Consider the following 17,006-nt stretch of genomic DNA (forward strand, 5'->3'; position numbering starts at 1 on the left):
CCTTTGTCCCAAACAAACCTATATTTTTCAGTATTTGGCCGGTGGTTTGGTATATTTAGTCTACTGAGAATTTTTTTATTAATTTGTTTGATCACCAATTTATTCAACGATTTAGCCAACGCAGTAACATGTGGATAAATGAAGGTTTTGGCTGAAGGTCCCTCAGTTTATTGTAAAAATAGTCATCTCAAAAGTTAAAATGATACATTTTGAACGCATGATATTGTCCTCCTGAACACCTGTAAATGTTTACACCTTTGTAATAGTTGTGCATCCTGGTAATATTGCACAGTATTAAGTAGGTATATATCGATTACTGTCTTTTAATACATGAAGGAAAAATTCTGTTATGTCTTCTGTGCTGTTATGTACTTGTGCAATTGAAGTTTACCACGTAGTCCAAAACTTTCCAGTAAAAAAGCAAATTATGCACCTTTTGTCTTTGCATTGGTAATATTTGACCCGGTCTGAAATCCAGGCTAACATCTCAAAATCAAATTCTAAGATAACGAACACCAAAGTTTAATTACTGCCATTGATTTAACACCATTTCCATCTTTGACAAGTCATTACTTAACGGTGTCAACGGTATATTTTCACATTGTTACATTATGTGGGATGGTTTTAGGTAGAAAACTTTAAAGGTCAGGACTTGAATAGGTAGCAGATAAAGCAAACACAGAGAGATGATGGTACAGGTTAGATGGGGAAAAGGCTCCTTAGGGGCCCAATATGCCATGGGGAAGAGTGATGGTGGCTCCAGCCTTCCTATAGTCTGTGGTTGTCACCCACCACTGACCGCCCCTCAGCCCTGTTGTCAGGAACGAGTGGGGGTGTGATAATTGCTGCCATCTGACCCTCGGACCTCTGAAAAACTATCCTATTGCAAGAACATAAAGCTTTGTTCAGACAAAACTGTGGGTTTGCAAAAACATCAAAATGCTTACTAAAATGAATCTCTTGGCGATTATTCATGGTGTATAATAAACAAATAAATAATGTAAAGAACTTCAGCAACACATTCAAGCAGTTCATGTTTACAATGCAATTGCAAGTCGAGGCAGTGACTACACACCATGTTAACATTGTTGGGATTGACTTTTATTTGAGTCATTGAATTACTTGGAAATGTTTTCCCTCAACAATATATTGTTTGTGTGAATGATATCTCAGGGAAGGCAGATGAATATGAAATGATGAACCTCAAATCCCCAATCCTTTTATCATTCCTAAACACTCACACTCATTCAAGTAGTGTTAGATATTTATCTATTGTTTGAGGTACTTTTCAGACACAAGTCTTGCCCAGTGTCAGCCACAGACATCCCACATTGTATCAGACATCCCGTACATGTAAATGTGTATACGGTAGCGGTAAAGCCACGTTCTAAAGAGAGATTTGAGTGGTGCTGCATTTGTTAAAAATGCAAGGTTTCGCAAAGAAGTGTGCCATACACTCTGATAGTTCCTGAGTAAAGAACAAGGGGAGGGGGTGGACGTCTTCTTTAGAGAGGTCAAAATGGAGATGCTAGGGTCATATTGATGACAGAGGAAGGAACTTTGAAAGAGAAAGAGAGGTGATGATCGATTGAGAATGATAAGGGAAAAAACAACCAGTGTGTGAGAGAGAGATGTTAACTGAGAAGAGATATTTTATCTATTGATGACACAATGAGAAAAAGTAGGAATGTACTATGACCTTTAACCTGAGGCTCATCAGGGAGACAAACAGAGCCAGGCTCCGGTCAATGGAGAAACAAGATATGTTCTTTTACTGGATCATATATTCCAGTTAATCTCATTTATTTTCTGGTTTATATTTGAATGAATATATATACAATATATATATATATATATATATATACAATATATATATATATATGAAAATACATGACTATTTAATATCCTTCAGAAAAAATGTATTAAGTTCCAAAACTTTATATATTGTATAGTATGAAGTTATAATATTGTAATTATATGTTGTGATAACTTTATGACTTCAGTATAAAGTTTGATGGTAAATTTCAGGATCAGATTAACAGTATATAATTAGCCAATACTATCCCTGTGCACCTTATGACCTATTGTGTTTATAAGACACTTAAATTAATGCAGATTAACATACAAATAACCCATATTCTATAGTCCATTGTAGAGTTATTCATTTAACATTATTAAACATTAATTTACATTTCAAAGATGCTTTAAACAAACTACCTTGAAAGACAGTACTTTGTTTGTTCAATTCAAGATTTTATTTGTCACTCTAGCAGCTAGGCTATATGAGTTACTATAAAGATTACACGTTACCAGCATTTCTTGTAAACAAGATCTTTTTATAGATATAAGTGATAGAAGTAAGACATCTTTTGAGATTTCACTACTAAAATATTTCAACAAAAAACATAGGTTCATGTATATTTGTAAAGAGTAATGACCTTCATCTTCAAACAAACTCATTTCGTTGTTCTTAACCTACATTCAAGTTTTCAGCGCCATCTCCTGGAAAATACAAAGCTTGTCATCTATTTTCTTTTGCCAGATAACCTTAGCGTTGTAAAGTGTGCCTGATGGTGATTGATGCACGTGGGATATAAAGGCTGCCCACACAGAAGAGATGCTATACTCTGGGTCAGACTGCTGGAAAATACAATTCTTTCCTTGAAATCCTTGACTCATGACTTAAAAAACGTATATCTCCGATTTTATCTCCGGTATGCAAATCTTCCTGCTAATTAGCATTTTATTCGAAACCTACTTTTCTAAACTAGTCCTTGGTTTTTCGACGGATCGGAACCAAACCAATGCAGATGACTTCTGTGGAGTGTGAATGTAAATAATAATTATCAAAAGAAAAGTTACAATTTCCTTTCGCGGTCGCTTGGGGCACCAAAATAAAAAATGGGCGGAGCCATTTTACCATGGGGCTTGGAACACACGTGTTGACCATCACTTCGAAGTTAAGTAACAATTCACGTGACATTTGACATTGATACAAACTATTGATATCATATGATAGATCTCTTAATTCCGAACATCTTTGCCTCTTGAATCCTTGATGTCGATCGAACGATTCGTGTGTGATCAGTGATGATGTTAAAAACCTACTTTTGCAAACTAGTCCTAGGTTTTTCAAGCAATTTCAAACTTTCCACCACAGTTCAATTCTCTGGACTCTCCATATCAACAATTATTAAAAACATGTTGAAATGTTCTATTGTCTGACCATAACAGGGTCCTTTATTATATTAATGTGAAAAGTTTACCTGAAATCTAGCTACTCCTTAAACAATAATCCAACTGACTTAAATTCATTTATACATCTCATTACACTTAACAAGCCTGCAAAAAGTGATACTCATCGGAAGAGGCATTCATGCCTTTATAACAGTCAAAAAGGTGAAATATCATTTACTTAAATGGCTTTTTTCATACACGTCTATTATAACCACAAGATGGCAGTAGAGGGCCGTTCATAGGCACATTTAATTGATTACAGTTTCTTTCAAACCCTTACCAAAACTTCAGATACTTTTTCTGAACTCTTAACACAGACTCACACCTACAAAACACAATTGGCAAAATGGATAATTTTATTCTCAAAAACACATTTTGTTTAATATATAGTCAAGTCAAGTCAGCTTTATTTATATAGCGCATTTTACAATTTTCATTGTTACAAAGCAGCTGTACAAGAAAACATTGACTATAAGTAAAACATAAAAGGTAATGGAAGTCAAAACACACGTCAAATATCAGACACACAATAAATTCCTATATGCAATTACAGTTTTTTTCAATCGCTAACAAGCACTTACCCATACTTCAGATACTTTTTCTAAACTCTTAACACAGTCTCACAACTACAAAACACAATTGGCCAAATGGATAATTATTTTCTCAAAAACACACTTGGTTAAATATATACTAACTCTTCATTTCAAAACGGAACACATCTTTCTCTGCACACACGAACTTTACCAAAACACTGGAAATCTGACTCAAAATGAAATTATTCTGTCAAAGAATAACACTTGTTTTCACTTCACAAGGTACATGGAGTCAATCAAAGTACACCAGGTTTCAAAATACTGGCTATTGTTGACATTACATAAACTGCATAGACTTTTATGTTTTAGTTTTACAGTTATTTGCATGCAAACCATGCAATCCACCAATTTCTTGGTTGGGAACTGTATGTCCACATGTACAGTAATGTTCACATTCAAATGCATTCCAGTAAAAAGAAAGTCATGTTTTTTTCATTTACTGTTTACTACAGGAGGTACAGTAGAAACATGGTATGATAGAACAGAAAAAGTTTTACAGTATTGCTTACAGAACAAAATATCCATGAAACACACAAGAGCATTCTGAACAAAAAAACAACAGCAAAAAGCCCAGATAAATGGGCGGGAACTAAAAACAGCAAAAAATTACTGTATCTAATCTCTGCGATCTTCAGGGTTAGGCCACATGTTTTCATCAACATAACAACAATTATATTATCCAAGGCGATGCATCTGGGATAAAACCGCTTGGTATGTCGGATCCACCCTTGGCAATCATGAACTGTGATGTCCCTGCAGTCTGCATCCATGGCTTCAAGGAGGGACATCTGGTCATGTGGCTGATGGTCATAAGCCTTCCACCTCCATGTAGAAAATAACTACTCTATGGGGTTGAGGAACAGTGAATAGGGTGGAAGGAAGACACTTACCAGTCTTGGGTGGACTTTAAACCATGTTGTTATCGCTTGCGAATGATGGAAAGCCACATTGTCCCAGGTAATTACAAAACCTCCTGATCCTGCTCTGGAACCAGGCACTGGTGGAGATCATTGAGAAAGGCAAGGAGGCGCTCGGTTTTATAGGGTCCAACCTGACATCTGTGAAGGAGTAATCCTGCATTTGCAATTGCCGCACACATGGTAATGTTTGCCCCTCTCTGTCCTGGCACAATAACTGTGGCCCTTTTTCCAATTACATTTCGTCCACGTCGACGCCTTTTGGCCAGATTGAATCCTGCCTCATCTATGTATACGAATTCATGAGGGGCCTGGTTTGCCTCCAATTCCATAACTCTCTGAAACAAAGTTTTTGTAAAGCAAGTCATTACTGTATACCATACTGTACTGTAACCTATTACTGTGTAGGTTATTCATTCATTCATTTTCTTCCGCTTATCCGGGGCCGGGTCGCGGGGACAGCAGTCTAAGCAGAGATGCCCAGACATCCCTCACCCTAGACACCTCCTCCAGCTCTTCCGGGGGGACACCGAGGCGTTCCCAGGCCAGCCGGGAGACAAAGTCCCACCAGCGTGTCCTAGGTCTTCCTCGGGGTCTCCTCCCGGTCGGACGGGCCCGTAGCACCTTCCGGGGAAGGCGTCCAGTAGACATCCGTAACAGATGCCCAAGCCACCTCAGCTGACCCCTCTCGATGTGGAGGAGCAGCGGCTCTACTCCGAGCTCCTCCCGGGTGACCGAGCTTCTCACCCTATCTCTAAGGGATCGCCCAGCCACCCTGCGGAGGAAGCTCATTTCAGCCGCCTGTATCCGGGATCTTGTCCTTTCAGTCATGACCCAAAGCTCATGACCATAGGTGAGAGTAGGAACGTAGATTGACCGGTAAATTGAGAGCTTCGCCTTGTGGCTCAGCTCTTTCTTCTCCACGACGGACCGGTACATCGACCGCATTACTGCAGAAGCTGCACCGATCTGTCTGTCAATCTCCCATTCCATCCTTCCCTCACTCGTGAACAAGACCCCGATATACTTAAACTCCTCCACTTGAGGAAGGAACTCTCCACCAACCTGAAGTGGGCAAGCCACCCTTTTCCGACTGAGGACCATTGCCTCGGATTTGGAGGTACTGATTTTCATTCCAGCCGCTTCACACTCTGCTGTAAACCGTCCCAGTGCATGCTGAAGGTCCTGGTTTGAAGGGGCCAACACGACAACATCATCCGCAAATAGCAGAGACGAGATCATGTGGTCCCCAAACCTAACAGCCTCCGGCCCCTGGCTGCGCCTAGAAATTCTGTCCATAAAAATTACAAACAGAACCGGTGACAAAGGGCAGCCCTGCCGGAGTCCGACATGCACTGGGAGCAAGTCCGACTTACTGCCGGCAATGCGAACCAAGCTCCTGCTTCGGCCGTACAGGGACCTGACAGCCCTTAGTAAAGGACCACAGACCCCATACTCCTGAAGCACCCTCCACAGGATGCCACGAGGGACACAGTCGAATGCCTTCTCCAAATCCACAAAACACATGTGGATTGGTTGAGCAAACTCCCATGAACCCTCCAGCACCCTGTAGAGGGTGTAGAGCTGGTCCAGCGTTCCACGTCCTGGACGAAAACCACACTGTTCCTCCTGAATCCGAGGTTCTACTATCGGCCGTATTCTCCTCTCCAGTACCCTGGCATAGACTTTCCCGGGAAGGCTGAGAAGTGTGATCCCCCTGTAGTTGGAACGCACCCTCCGGTCCCCCTTCTTAAAAAGAGGGACCACCACCCCGGTCTGCCATCCCAGAGGCACTGTCCCCGACCGCCACGCAATGCTGCAGAGGCGTGTCAGCCAAGACAGCCCCACAACATCCAGAGACTTGAGGTACTCAGGGCGAATCTCATTCACCCCCGGTGCCTTGCCACTGAGGAGTTTCTTGACTACCTCAGTGACTTCGGCTTGGGTGATGGACGAGTCCACCTCTGAGCCCTCAACCTCTGCTTCCTCAATGGAGGACGTGACGGTGGGATTGAGGAGATCCTCGAAGTACTCCTTCCACCGTCCGACGACATCCCCAGTTGAGGTCAACAGCCTCCCACCTCCACTGTAAACAGCGTTGGTAGGGCACTGTTTCCCTCTCCTGAGGCGCCGGACGGTTTGCCAGAATCTCTTCGAGGCCAGTCGATAGTCCTTCTCCATGGCCTCACCAAACTCCTCCCAGGCCCGAGTTTTTGCCTCCACAACCACCCGGGCAGCAGTCCGCTTGGCCTGCCGGTACCTGTCAGCTGCCTCAGGAGTCCCAAAAGCCAACCAGGCCCGATAAGACTCCTTCTTCAGCTTGACGGTTTCCCTTACTTCCGGTGTCCACCACCGGGTTCGGGGATTCCCGCCTCGACAGGCACCGGAGAACTTACGGCCACAGCTCCGAGTGGCCGCTTCGACAATGGAGGCGGAGAACATGGTCCACTCGGACTCAATGTCTCCAGCCTCCCTCGGGATCTGGTTGAAGCTCTGTCGGAGGTGGGAGTTAAAGATCTCTCTGACAGGAGACTCGGCCAGGCGTTCCCAGCAGACCCTTACAGTATGTTTGGGTCTGCCGAGTCTGTCCAGCTTCCTCTCCTGCCATCGGATCCAACTCACCACCAGGTGGTGATCAGTTTGTTCAATTGACAAAATTGAGCACCCAATTGACAGCACCCGCTGCTCGTTCGGAAGAGTAAGAACGATATGTGCTTTCACGTCAGAGAGTCTCCAAAAGTCTCCAATAACATCAGAAAAAGTCGTTAGATTTGTCGGCAGTTGAACCTCTACCTATCAGAGCCAGTTATCCCACAAAGCAGACAGCCGCTTGTTTTTTGTCAAAGCAACACGAACACACCTCTGTGCCCTGTGCACAAGTGCTCCTAAAGCTCCTAAAGCTTACTTAAAGGGTAACTCCACACCAAAAAAAATTCCGTCATGAATTACTCACCCTCTAGTTGTTGCAGACATGTATACATTTATTTGTAGGGTTGAACACAAAGAGAAACATTTTGGAATAATGTAAGCAATCAGTTCTGAAGCACGATTGACTGCCACAGTAGGAAGAATTTAAATGGTAGTCTAAAGTGCCCCAGAATTGTTTGTTTCCTACATTCTTCAAAATATCTTCTTTTGTGTTCAAAAGAACCAAAAAATTACTAAATTGTTTTACTTTGGCAGTCAATGGTGCTTCAGAACTGTTGGTTGCAAACATTATTCCAAAAACTCTTGTTGTCAATTCATGAGATTTTGCTCTTAATTTTAAAACTTTTTATTTAACATTGTTGTTAGTCATCCAGTAACAATTGACATAATCTAAAGTAGCCTTTAGGCAAGAACAGCAGACTGTTACTTGAGGGTGGGATTTGACCTATTTGACTGGCCAAAATGTTTATAGTTTTAACAATGGCAATATGGTTCTGCTTATGATAAAGAAAATACACATGCATTATACTTACACCATGCATTATAGTGTATTTCAGCTAGGAATATAGTTATTATAATAATATGATATCACTTGAGAATTCTTCGATGAGATGTTAATGAGCATTCAATTAACCTGCCTGCCTCCAACAGTCTTGGCTCACCTCTCACAGGGGTGCTCTATTTTCTCTGCTAAAGTGTCCTTGGTGTTAGCGCTGTTCTTTTAGATTAATAACAGAATCTATCAATGGATACACATACACACCCGCACATAAAATAATAAATGTTTATATACACAATTGGAGAAAATAATGTTGTTGTAGCATTTCATTATCATGTTATGCATGTTTCAGATGCATACACAAGATTGCTTTGCTCTAGTTCCCCCTGTCACACAGTCTTTCACAGACTCACACAACCACTGACAGATATACGTGGGTTAGGGTCTATATATAGATGTGCTTGGTGTCTGATAGCTTGTATTAAGAAAGAACTGTATGCAGCTGACCCTCAAACACATATCAGCTCTGTTTAATGATATGCCCTATTATAGTTGTCACGTTTACAGAAAGGAAAATCAAAAAGATGTATATTGGTATATTGAGGATGTGATGTTTTTACTTCAGCAGTAGGCTATTTAAGATGCAGCTCTTTGTGTGATCCCTGAGCCTGTAGAGATGATTTGTCCTCAATTTTTCAGGTAGGGTTTGTGTTCATACCCCCAGAGTGAACAAAAGGCACCTTCAGCTACCCGGCTGCAGCGTGGGGGTGGGGCTTGGGTGTTAACACCATGAGTTATTTTAGACCAGAACAAGGCTGCCAGCCCAGTAACCTCCTGATTTATCTCCCATGGAGAAAAGTCCTGAGCCAATGTCATACCACACATCCAATGCTTAATTATAGCAGAATGTTGTTTCCCCTCTGTTCTTTAAATTCTTGTTTACACTACTCGGGTAGTGACTGTGGACTTGTGTATACAGTGTATCAACTTTATTGATTCATTGATTTTATTGAATACATATTTTTATATTAGAGATGTATACAGTATGTTATATATGTATTTTATTGCATATTCAGTTGTTTCCATTGTATTGTTTATAGGTTATTCATGCATCTAGGACCTCTGATAGATTATTGCAATTTATTGTTGGATGGCTCCACTGTAGCACTTTTGAATAAACTCCAGCTGGTAGAAACCCAGCAGCCAGATCGCTTACTACAGAGACCATATAAGCCCAATTCTATTATGACAGCACTGCCTATGAAGTACTTTAAAAGCACAAAATACTTTATTTTCCTCAGTATCTTCACCATCTATTGTCAGAGAACAGTTCATTGCACACAATGTGGTGGCAAAACTTTGGTCTGTTGATAGTTCCCAGAAATATTTTCCAGAGGTGTTAGATCCTTTTTTAAATCCTAATTTAAAGTGGCAATCCATAAGAATGGCCTCGATGTCGCCATCTCAGTTTTTAATTGCTACTGCAGGTGATATGTGGAGGTATTTTATTTACGTGAGTTGCGATTCCGCATTGCTCACATGTGCGGATGAGTCTGATGTTTTGAGTCGTATGATGCTTAGACAGTGCACCGGTGATAATCTTACTTTAAACATCAGTAGCGGATTGACATAGTTTTGGATAATATTCACAGTTAAAGTTTTTCTGGAAAATGTCATCTGAACAAGAAAGTAACATTTCTAGCACATTTGTTTTGACCACATGGTAAAATAAATGTTTCATTTGTTATCGCATTGCAAAAGGTTGTTTAACGTGCACATTGTTGAATCAAATTGAGTCAAACGCTGCGAATCATTGTTAATATGTTAATAATGTATAATTAATCAAATCTTTGTATGATCTAATGTTGACCTTTTGATATAACACGAAACAACTAAGAACATAAACAGCTGTCAAATAGCGTTATACACTGAACAGTGCATGCACGGAGTTCGCGTTATGCAAACAGTGCAATAGATAGGTAAATTATTTAATTTTCTAGTCTCAGTAGATTGGAAGAAAGACACCAGTCTGTAACAAAGTTCATTAACGAAGGAAGAAGGCGGGAACGGCGAACATAAAACAGACATTTAATAATATAAACAAACATATAAAACGAACTTAAAATGTACATAATAAAACACAAGATAAAGTCCAGGCCTGTTCCTCTCTAGCCCTTCTCTGTTGTCGATCCCTCTTTTGATTCCGGAGCTCCTCCGTGAGAGATGTGAGACCGCTGCACGCATAGCTGACGATCGTTATCACTCACGTCACCGGCCTCGCGCCTTTCCCTCACGGCCCTCGCCCCGATTTGCTCATTACAGTGTCTGTTTATTTTCAGAAGAAGTTGGATTTCAAGGTTTGCGAGAATTCAGTCTCGTTAAGTCCTGCGATGCTGAAGAGCCTTTCACAGGCCGCTGAGGCAGGTAGAGGAGTGTTCAGCTTCACGGAAAGCTTGCACACCGCTGGGAAGGATTTCAGCAAGTCCATGTAATCTGCTGAACAGGCCAAGTATCCATCCAGTTGTTTGGCACCATCTTGTAATTGAGACGACTGCAGGGCAGAAAAGAAGTCATCGTCATCAGACGAACCGGACCGGTTGGCATCTGCTAGCTGAAGGGAGGCCCCCCTCGATACCGGTTAGCCACTCCAGCTATAAGAACAAGCGACAATGAATGTATTACCCACCTCGGTAGACAGTGCTCCACACAAAGAAGTTGCCCGGCAACAAATGCTTATCAGCAGCGGTGGAAAGGGGGAGGAGGGTGCCGCAAGTGAGTTTTTTACGACAGTTTGGTGAAATATACATCCCAGAGCTGTAGGGGGCGCTTTCAAACATGCAACGACAAAATTGAAAACCAGCGAAGAAATGGCTAGAGTTGCCAAGTTCCCATTTAAAGAGATAAGACAATATAAAATAAATACAAGAATAAAAGTTACCTGTAAAGCATCAACCAGAGGCTTGAGGTACATTAGTGGCAACTTGACTCCGTCAAGACTCTGGTCAGCAGGTTGATTGTTGGAAGCAGCCATCCCATCATGGCATTTGCTTCTGCTTGCAAGATGTTGGTTGCCTGCGCAATTGGACTCATGGCAGCGGGATACTCTGTGAGAAAGGTAAGTTCAGCTGGATTGAACCTCTGATGAAAACAAAGACACAACACCATTTAGTGTATAACACTAAAACCATTTCATTGGAATCAACTAAATCATTAATGGATGAGTTATTAAGTAAAATGGATCAATGATAAGTGGAAGTTGGGATACAATGTGAAACTTATTATTGTCCAAAAAAGGATTGGAAAAATCAATCGTAAGACTTCATGTTTAATTATAATTAAAAAAAATATTCTTACTTAAGGAAGTAATGTACAGATATATGAAAATTCATAATATGAAAGTATTTGTACTTCGTTACATTACAACACTGCTAAAGAGAAAGAAAGAAGAAAGGCGAGCAGCATGTCTCTTTACGGTACAGAAACCGGATACATTTTTGATGAAACTGTGGAATCTTTTGAGAACTACGAAGAAAGACTTTTGCAGTTTTTTGATGCCAACCAAATTGAAACTGATCGCTGATAGGCAGTATTTTTATTCGTTGTTGGCGCGGAAACATTTGCGCTGCTAAAGGACTTGGTCACGCCAAACAAGGTGAGCGACACAGATTTCGCAGCCCTACTAAAGGCCTTGAGAGACTTTTATATTCTGGAAAATAATGTTTTGGTGGAAAGATTCGTGTTCAGAAACTGTAGTCAGCAAGCTTGGGGACTATATTTCCTGCTTAAAGGGTTTGGCCTGCTACTGTGAGTTTGGTGCGAGATGAGAAGAGCAGCTACCAGTTTGTGTTTGGAAAAAGGCTCGACTTCCAAATTGTGTAATTTTAATTAAATTCAAGCATTTTGTTCATGTGTGCGGCAGAGTTTGACACATGGTCAGTACAAATTTCCATTAAGTCATTTAGCAGACGCTTTTATCCAAAGCGACTTACAAAGAATTCAGGGAGCAACAAGCGATATGTCATATAAGTGCTAATACAAAGTTACTGGTTTCATCAAAAGCTAGACCACTACCTGTTGAGAGAAAGAGAGAGGGTTAGTGTACATTTATTTTTCATTTGTCTGTCAAGTATTCACAAAAGAGATGGGTTTTAAGTAGTTTTTTGAAGGTTGTGAGAGATCGGGTTTGAGTTAGGAACAATGTTCCACCAGGAAGGAGTTGTGAAGGAGAATGAGCGGGAAAGCGATTTAGTGCCCTTATGAGAAGGCAAAACAAGATGGCGCTCGTTTGCTGAACGCAGGGTTCTTGATGGGGTGTAGGAGTGTAGTAGGGTGTGAAAGTATGCAGGTGCAGATCCAGTGATAGTCCTGTAGGCAAGCATCAGTGACTTGAATCTGATACAGGCTTCATCCGGTAGCAAGTGGAGAGAGATCACATGAGCCCTTTTGGGCTGTTGGAAGACGAGGTGTGCTGCTGCGTTTTTAACCAGCTGGAGTGGTTCGATAGCCTTTGCAGGAAGACCAGCAAGGAGTGCATTGCAGTAGTCCAACCTTGAAATTACCAGGGCCTACACAAGGAGTTGTGCCACATGCTCAGTGAGGTAGGGTCTAACCTTTCTAATGTTGAAAAAGGCAAATTGGCAGGATTGCGTTGTCTTTGCAATGTGATCATTGCAGGACAGCTGTTCATCAAATATGACTCGGAGGTTCCTGCCTGTATTGGAAGAAGTGGTTGTGGTATTGCCAAGTTGGATGGTCAGATCATGTTGAACCGTGGGGTGTGCCGGAATCACAAGTAGTTCTGTCTTGGCAGGGTTCAGCTGGAGATGATTCTCTTTCATCCAAGCTGAGATGTCATCTAGACAGGCCGTTATGCGAGCTGCTATAGTGGTATCATCTGGATGAAACGAGTATAAATCTGGGTGTCGTCAGCATAACAGTGATACGAGAAGCCGTGTGCCAGTATGATGGGTCCTAAGGATGTCATGTAGATGTAAAAAATCAGCGGCCCAAGCACCAATCCCTGAAGGACTCCAGTGATCATGTGGTGAGCAGTGGACAGCGAGCCCCTCCATGACACCCTGAAGGATCTGCCGGAGAGGTAGGCTTTGAACCAGCGGAGAGGGGAGCCTGAGATTCCTAAGGATGACAGGGTTGCTAGCAGTATCTGGTAAATGACAGTGTCAAACGCTGCAGATCAGTCTAACAGAATCAGAACCGAGGATTTAGATTCCGCCTTGGCTAGCCGCAGTGCTTCTCTGACCGATAGCAGTGCAGTCTCCGTGGAGTGGTTTGTTTTGAAGCTAGACTGCTTGTCTTCCAGTAGTTTATTATGGGAGGAGAGAGACAGGTCTGTAACTGTCGGTAGTAGCAGGGTCCAATGTGGGTTTCTTAAGTAGGGGCGTGACCTGGGCCTGTTTGAATGTGGATGGAAACATGCCAGTGAGAAGGGAGGTGTTGATGATGTATGTGAGTGCAGGTGTGAGTGTGATAGATATGGCCTGAAGGAGATAGGAGGGGATTGGGTCGAGGGGACAGGTGGTGGGGTGGCTGGAGAGAAGTCTGGTGACTTCGGTGTCAGTCAGTGGGTCGGAAGAGGAGAGTTCAATGTTTGAGGTGAGGGTAGTATGTACCAAGGTCTGAGGTGCTGAGAATTGTTTGCTGATGGATGATGTTTTCTCAGTGAAAATTAATATGTGTGCTCTACCAGACTGTCTGAGGGAGACGCTTAGTCGCGTCATTCACAGACCCATTGCGAGACAACAAGAACAACGACCAAACCATATGGAGAAGGATATGCTTCTTAGCTTACGGTTCTTGGTTTCAGCGTGTTGGTTTATTATCGTTCTTCTTCGACAATGGCACACTGCACACTTTCTGTGTGTGTATTGACCCCACAACCTAGTGCACTTTTCTCGCGCATGCACTGTTGTATGCGGAACGTCCGCGTGGTCTCAAATATTTGGGGTTTGCGGACAACCACGGACCCTTCTTAAGACTAAAATTGCGTCATAAGGATGGCGAGCGAACGCAGATGGAGGGACCATACTTTGGCCTTTAATCTGTCATCCTAATCATTGTGAATGTTGTATGATGTTTTGAAAGCAAAGTACTTGAAATATACAGGTCATACACGCAATCCTGTGGACATTGATACATTTGATATTGGAAGGAAAGGGTACAGGCATACACAAAAATATTATTCTTATCGTATTCACATGTAGCTTTGTAAACTGCTGGCATTTAGAATGAGTTTGATCAGCATTTTATTGATTATAGCAAAGGGCTCTTTCAACTTATATTTTACAGTTTGTCATTTAATAAGATTATACGCTTCAAATACGCACCCCTCAAAATCCCCCACATAGCCCCAGCACATAATAAATCCCAATTTAACCCCTGGCCATCAGGATTTAAAGAAATGTCTGACCATCATAACAAAAACATTTGTAAGAATACATATGTTTGGTTGAATATATGTAATGAAAGTCTGAATATATTGAAGTTTAGTATGAATACATGGGTTTGAACCTTGAATATATGGAATGAAACTATTGAATGAAAGTATGAATATTTGGAATGAAAATATAATATATTGAATCAAAGATTGAAACTTGAATACATGGAATGAAACTATTCAATGAAAGTATGATAATATGGAATAAAACTAGAATTTATTGAATGAAAGTATGAATATATGACAACCGGACTCAATACACGTTTGGCATTTGTATATTGTAACACAGTACTGCCAAAAACATAGTTTCTGGTTTAATCTGGTTTAAACTAAATTTCAGTTCAATCTTTTCAATGTACATAGTTTTTTGTCAAAACTATATTTATCGATCTATTAGAGGGGTCTCCCAATTGCGCAACGAAAAGTTGTCGGTCTGCAGTACAAGACAACAAGCCAGATCATATCTCTTCAGAGAAATGAACACTGCGCTCGATGCGCTGCATTTGAACACATATACAGTATATATATATATATATATGTGTATATATCACTGCAAGTTTTCAACTTCTTATCAGACGGATGTTTGCCACTATGGATCAATCGACTGATTTGACAGGGAATAACTTGAGTTTGAAAGGAGATGCGCTGGAATACCCATTGTGCTCGGAATGGAGAGAAGATCCAGAAGGTTCAATGTTTCATCTAGCCAATATATTGCTGGTTTTAGGATTTATGGGAGGCAGTGGCTTTTATGGGTTGCTGTACATGTTCTCTTTCCTATCGCTTGGTTTTTTCTGTTACTCGATCTGGGCATGGTCTGATCTCTGCACAACGGATTCCTTCTCGTGGACTTTTGGGCTTTTTTTCATTTGTTTGGCACAAGTTATCCATGTTTCATATCGACTGCGATGCGTCACTTTTGATAAGGATTTACAGAATCTTTATGATTGTATGTTTAAAAAGATAGGCGTATCCTTAACGCAGTTTAGGGAAATCGTGGCGTGTTGTGACGGGGATATCCACACTATAGAGAAAGGCTTCTGCTTCGCCATGGAAGGCAAAACATCTATTGACAAGCTATCAGTTCTTATATCGGGCAGGTGAGTTGACTAACACACGGTTATCCAGTCTGTCATCTGTGACTAAATCAATACTAACCCCCTTGAAATTATCTTTCCAACAGGATACGTGTGACAATGAACGGGGAGTTTTTGCACTTTATATATCCCTTTCAATTCATGGACTCACCCGAATGGGATTCCCTTAAACCATCGGATGAGGGATTTTTTCAGGCGAGGAATTTGTGAATACCTTAAAATAACATTAAGACATTGAACTAGATTTGCATTTCCAGAAAGCAAAGTGTTTGCCGTGTAGAATAATTAAGAAAGTTAAAATGGGATAAATGACGTATCAGACCTGAATGGATGCACTTTGGATGCACTTTGACTTCTGTGTGCATTGGATTAACACAACTATATTTTTTGTATTGCCTTGGGTTGCCTTTATGTAAAGTACCAGACCCAATGCAGCATGTACAGTACATAATAATAAAGACCAATATGCAATTGCATTTGTATGAAGTGTACACATAAAATGTCCAGAAACCCTGTAATTAGACCAACATTTTCTGCTTAACAAACTTTAAAAGATGTAATGTGGCATTGCAAACACTGAAAAATAAGATACATTTGAATTCAGTTCTATTGATTTGTTTTATTGCAGGTAACTTTACGAGCAGATAACCGTTGCAGATACGTGGCGTGGCGTCGAAAGAAATTGTATCTCCTATTCGCGCATCACCGCTACATTGCCAAGATCTTTGCGCTACTGGTGCGCAATGACATCGCGGACAAGCTCTTCTCTCTGAACAAGGCCTTCGACAGCCGCGGCTTCCGATATGATCTACGGTTACCGAGCTTCTGTCACCGGCCAGAAATAGAAAACAGGCTTGAATCTCAAACAGAACAGCCAGCAGAAAGAGACTCCTGAGAAACAACCAGCGCACCAAGCTGCATCCATCAAGTCTTAAATTGACTATTTTCAAACATATAATTCAATCTAGTTGTTTTTCTACATTTAAATTCCTCTGCAAAACGTATTTGTGATTAAATTATCAAGGTTTAAGCAGGAAAGCAATTCACTTACATTAGTCTAGGTTTCACTTGAATGGAATAGTCTAGTTGTAGCAACATGTTAAAGCCACTGCCTATGTAATGATAATTTCTTATTTTAAATAAAATAATTTTTCCTGTGAATTTTAATTCATCTTATATGTATTAGAAATGAACAGTTGAACCAAAGCAGACCCATGGGTTCACTACAGAATGTGTCCCTCTGGTGCTGTAGTAGAATAAGCGCGCAGAGGAGTGGCCGGT

General features: G+C 41.2%; 1 protein-coding gene across 1 annotated transcript; it reads left to right on the forward strand.

Moving 5' to 3' along the window:
* Positions 1–15,219: 15,219 nt before the first annotated feature.
* popdc3 (popeye domain cAMP effector 3) lies at positions 15,220–16,712 on the forward strand (the record flags this gene model as incomplete). Its single annotated transcript, XM_079470090.1, has 3 exons — positions 15,220–15,728; positions 15,812–15,920; positions 16,354–16,712. 3 exons carry the CDS (start codon positions 15,220–15,222, stop codon positions 16,618–16,620), a joined length of 885 nt encoding a protein of 294 aa, XP_079326216.1. The 3' UTR covers positions 16,621–16,712.
* Between the last annotated feature and the right edge of the window lie 294 nt (positions 16,713–17,006).

The sequence above is a fragment of the Barbatula barbatula genome, assembly GCF_947034865.1.
Source record: "Barbatula barbatula genome assembly, chromosome: 12".
In the NCBI taxonomy this organism is placed as follows: domain Eukaryota; kingdom Metazoa; phylum Chordata; class Actinopteri; order Cypriniformes; family Nemacheilidae; genus Barbatula; species Barbatula barbatula.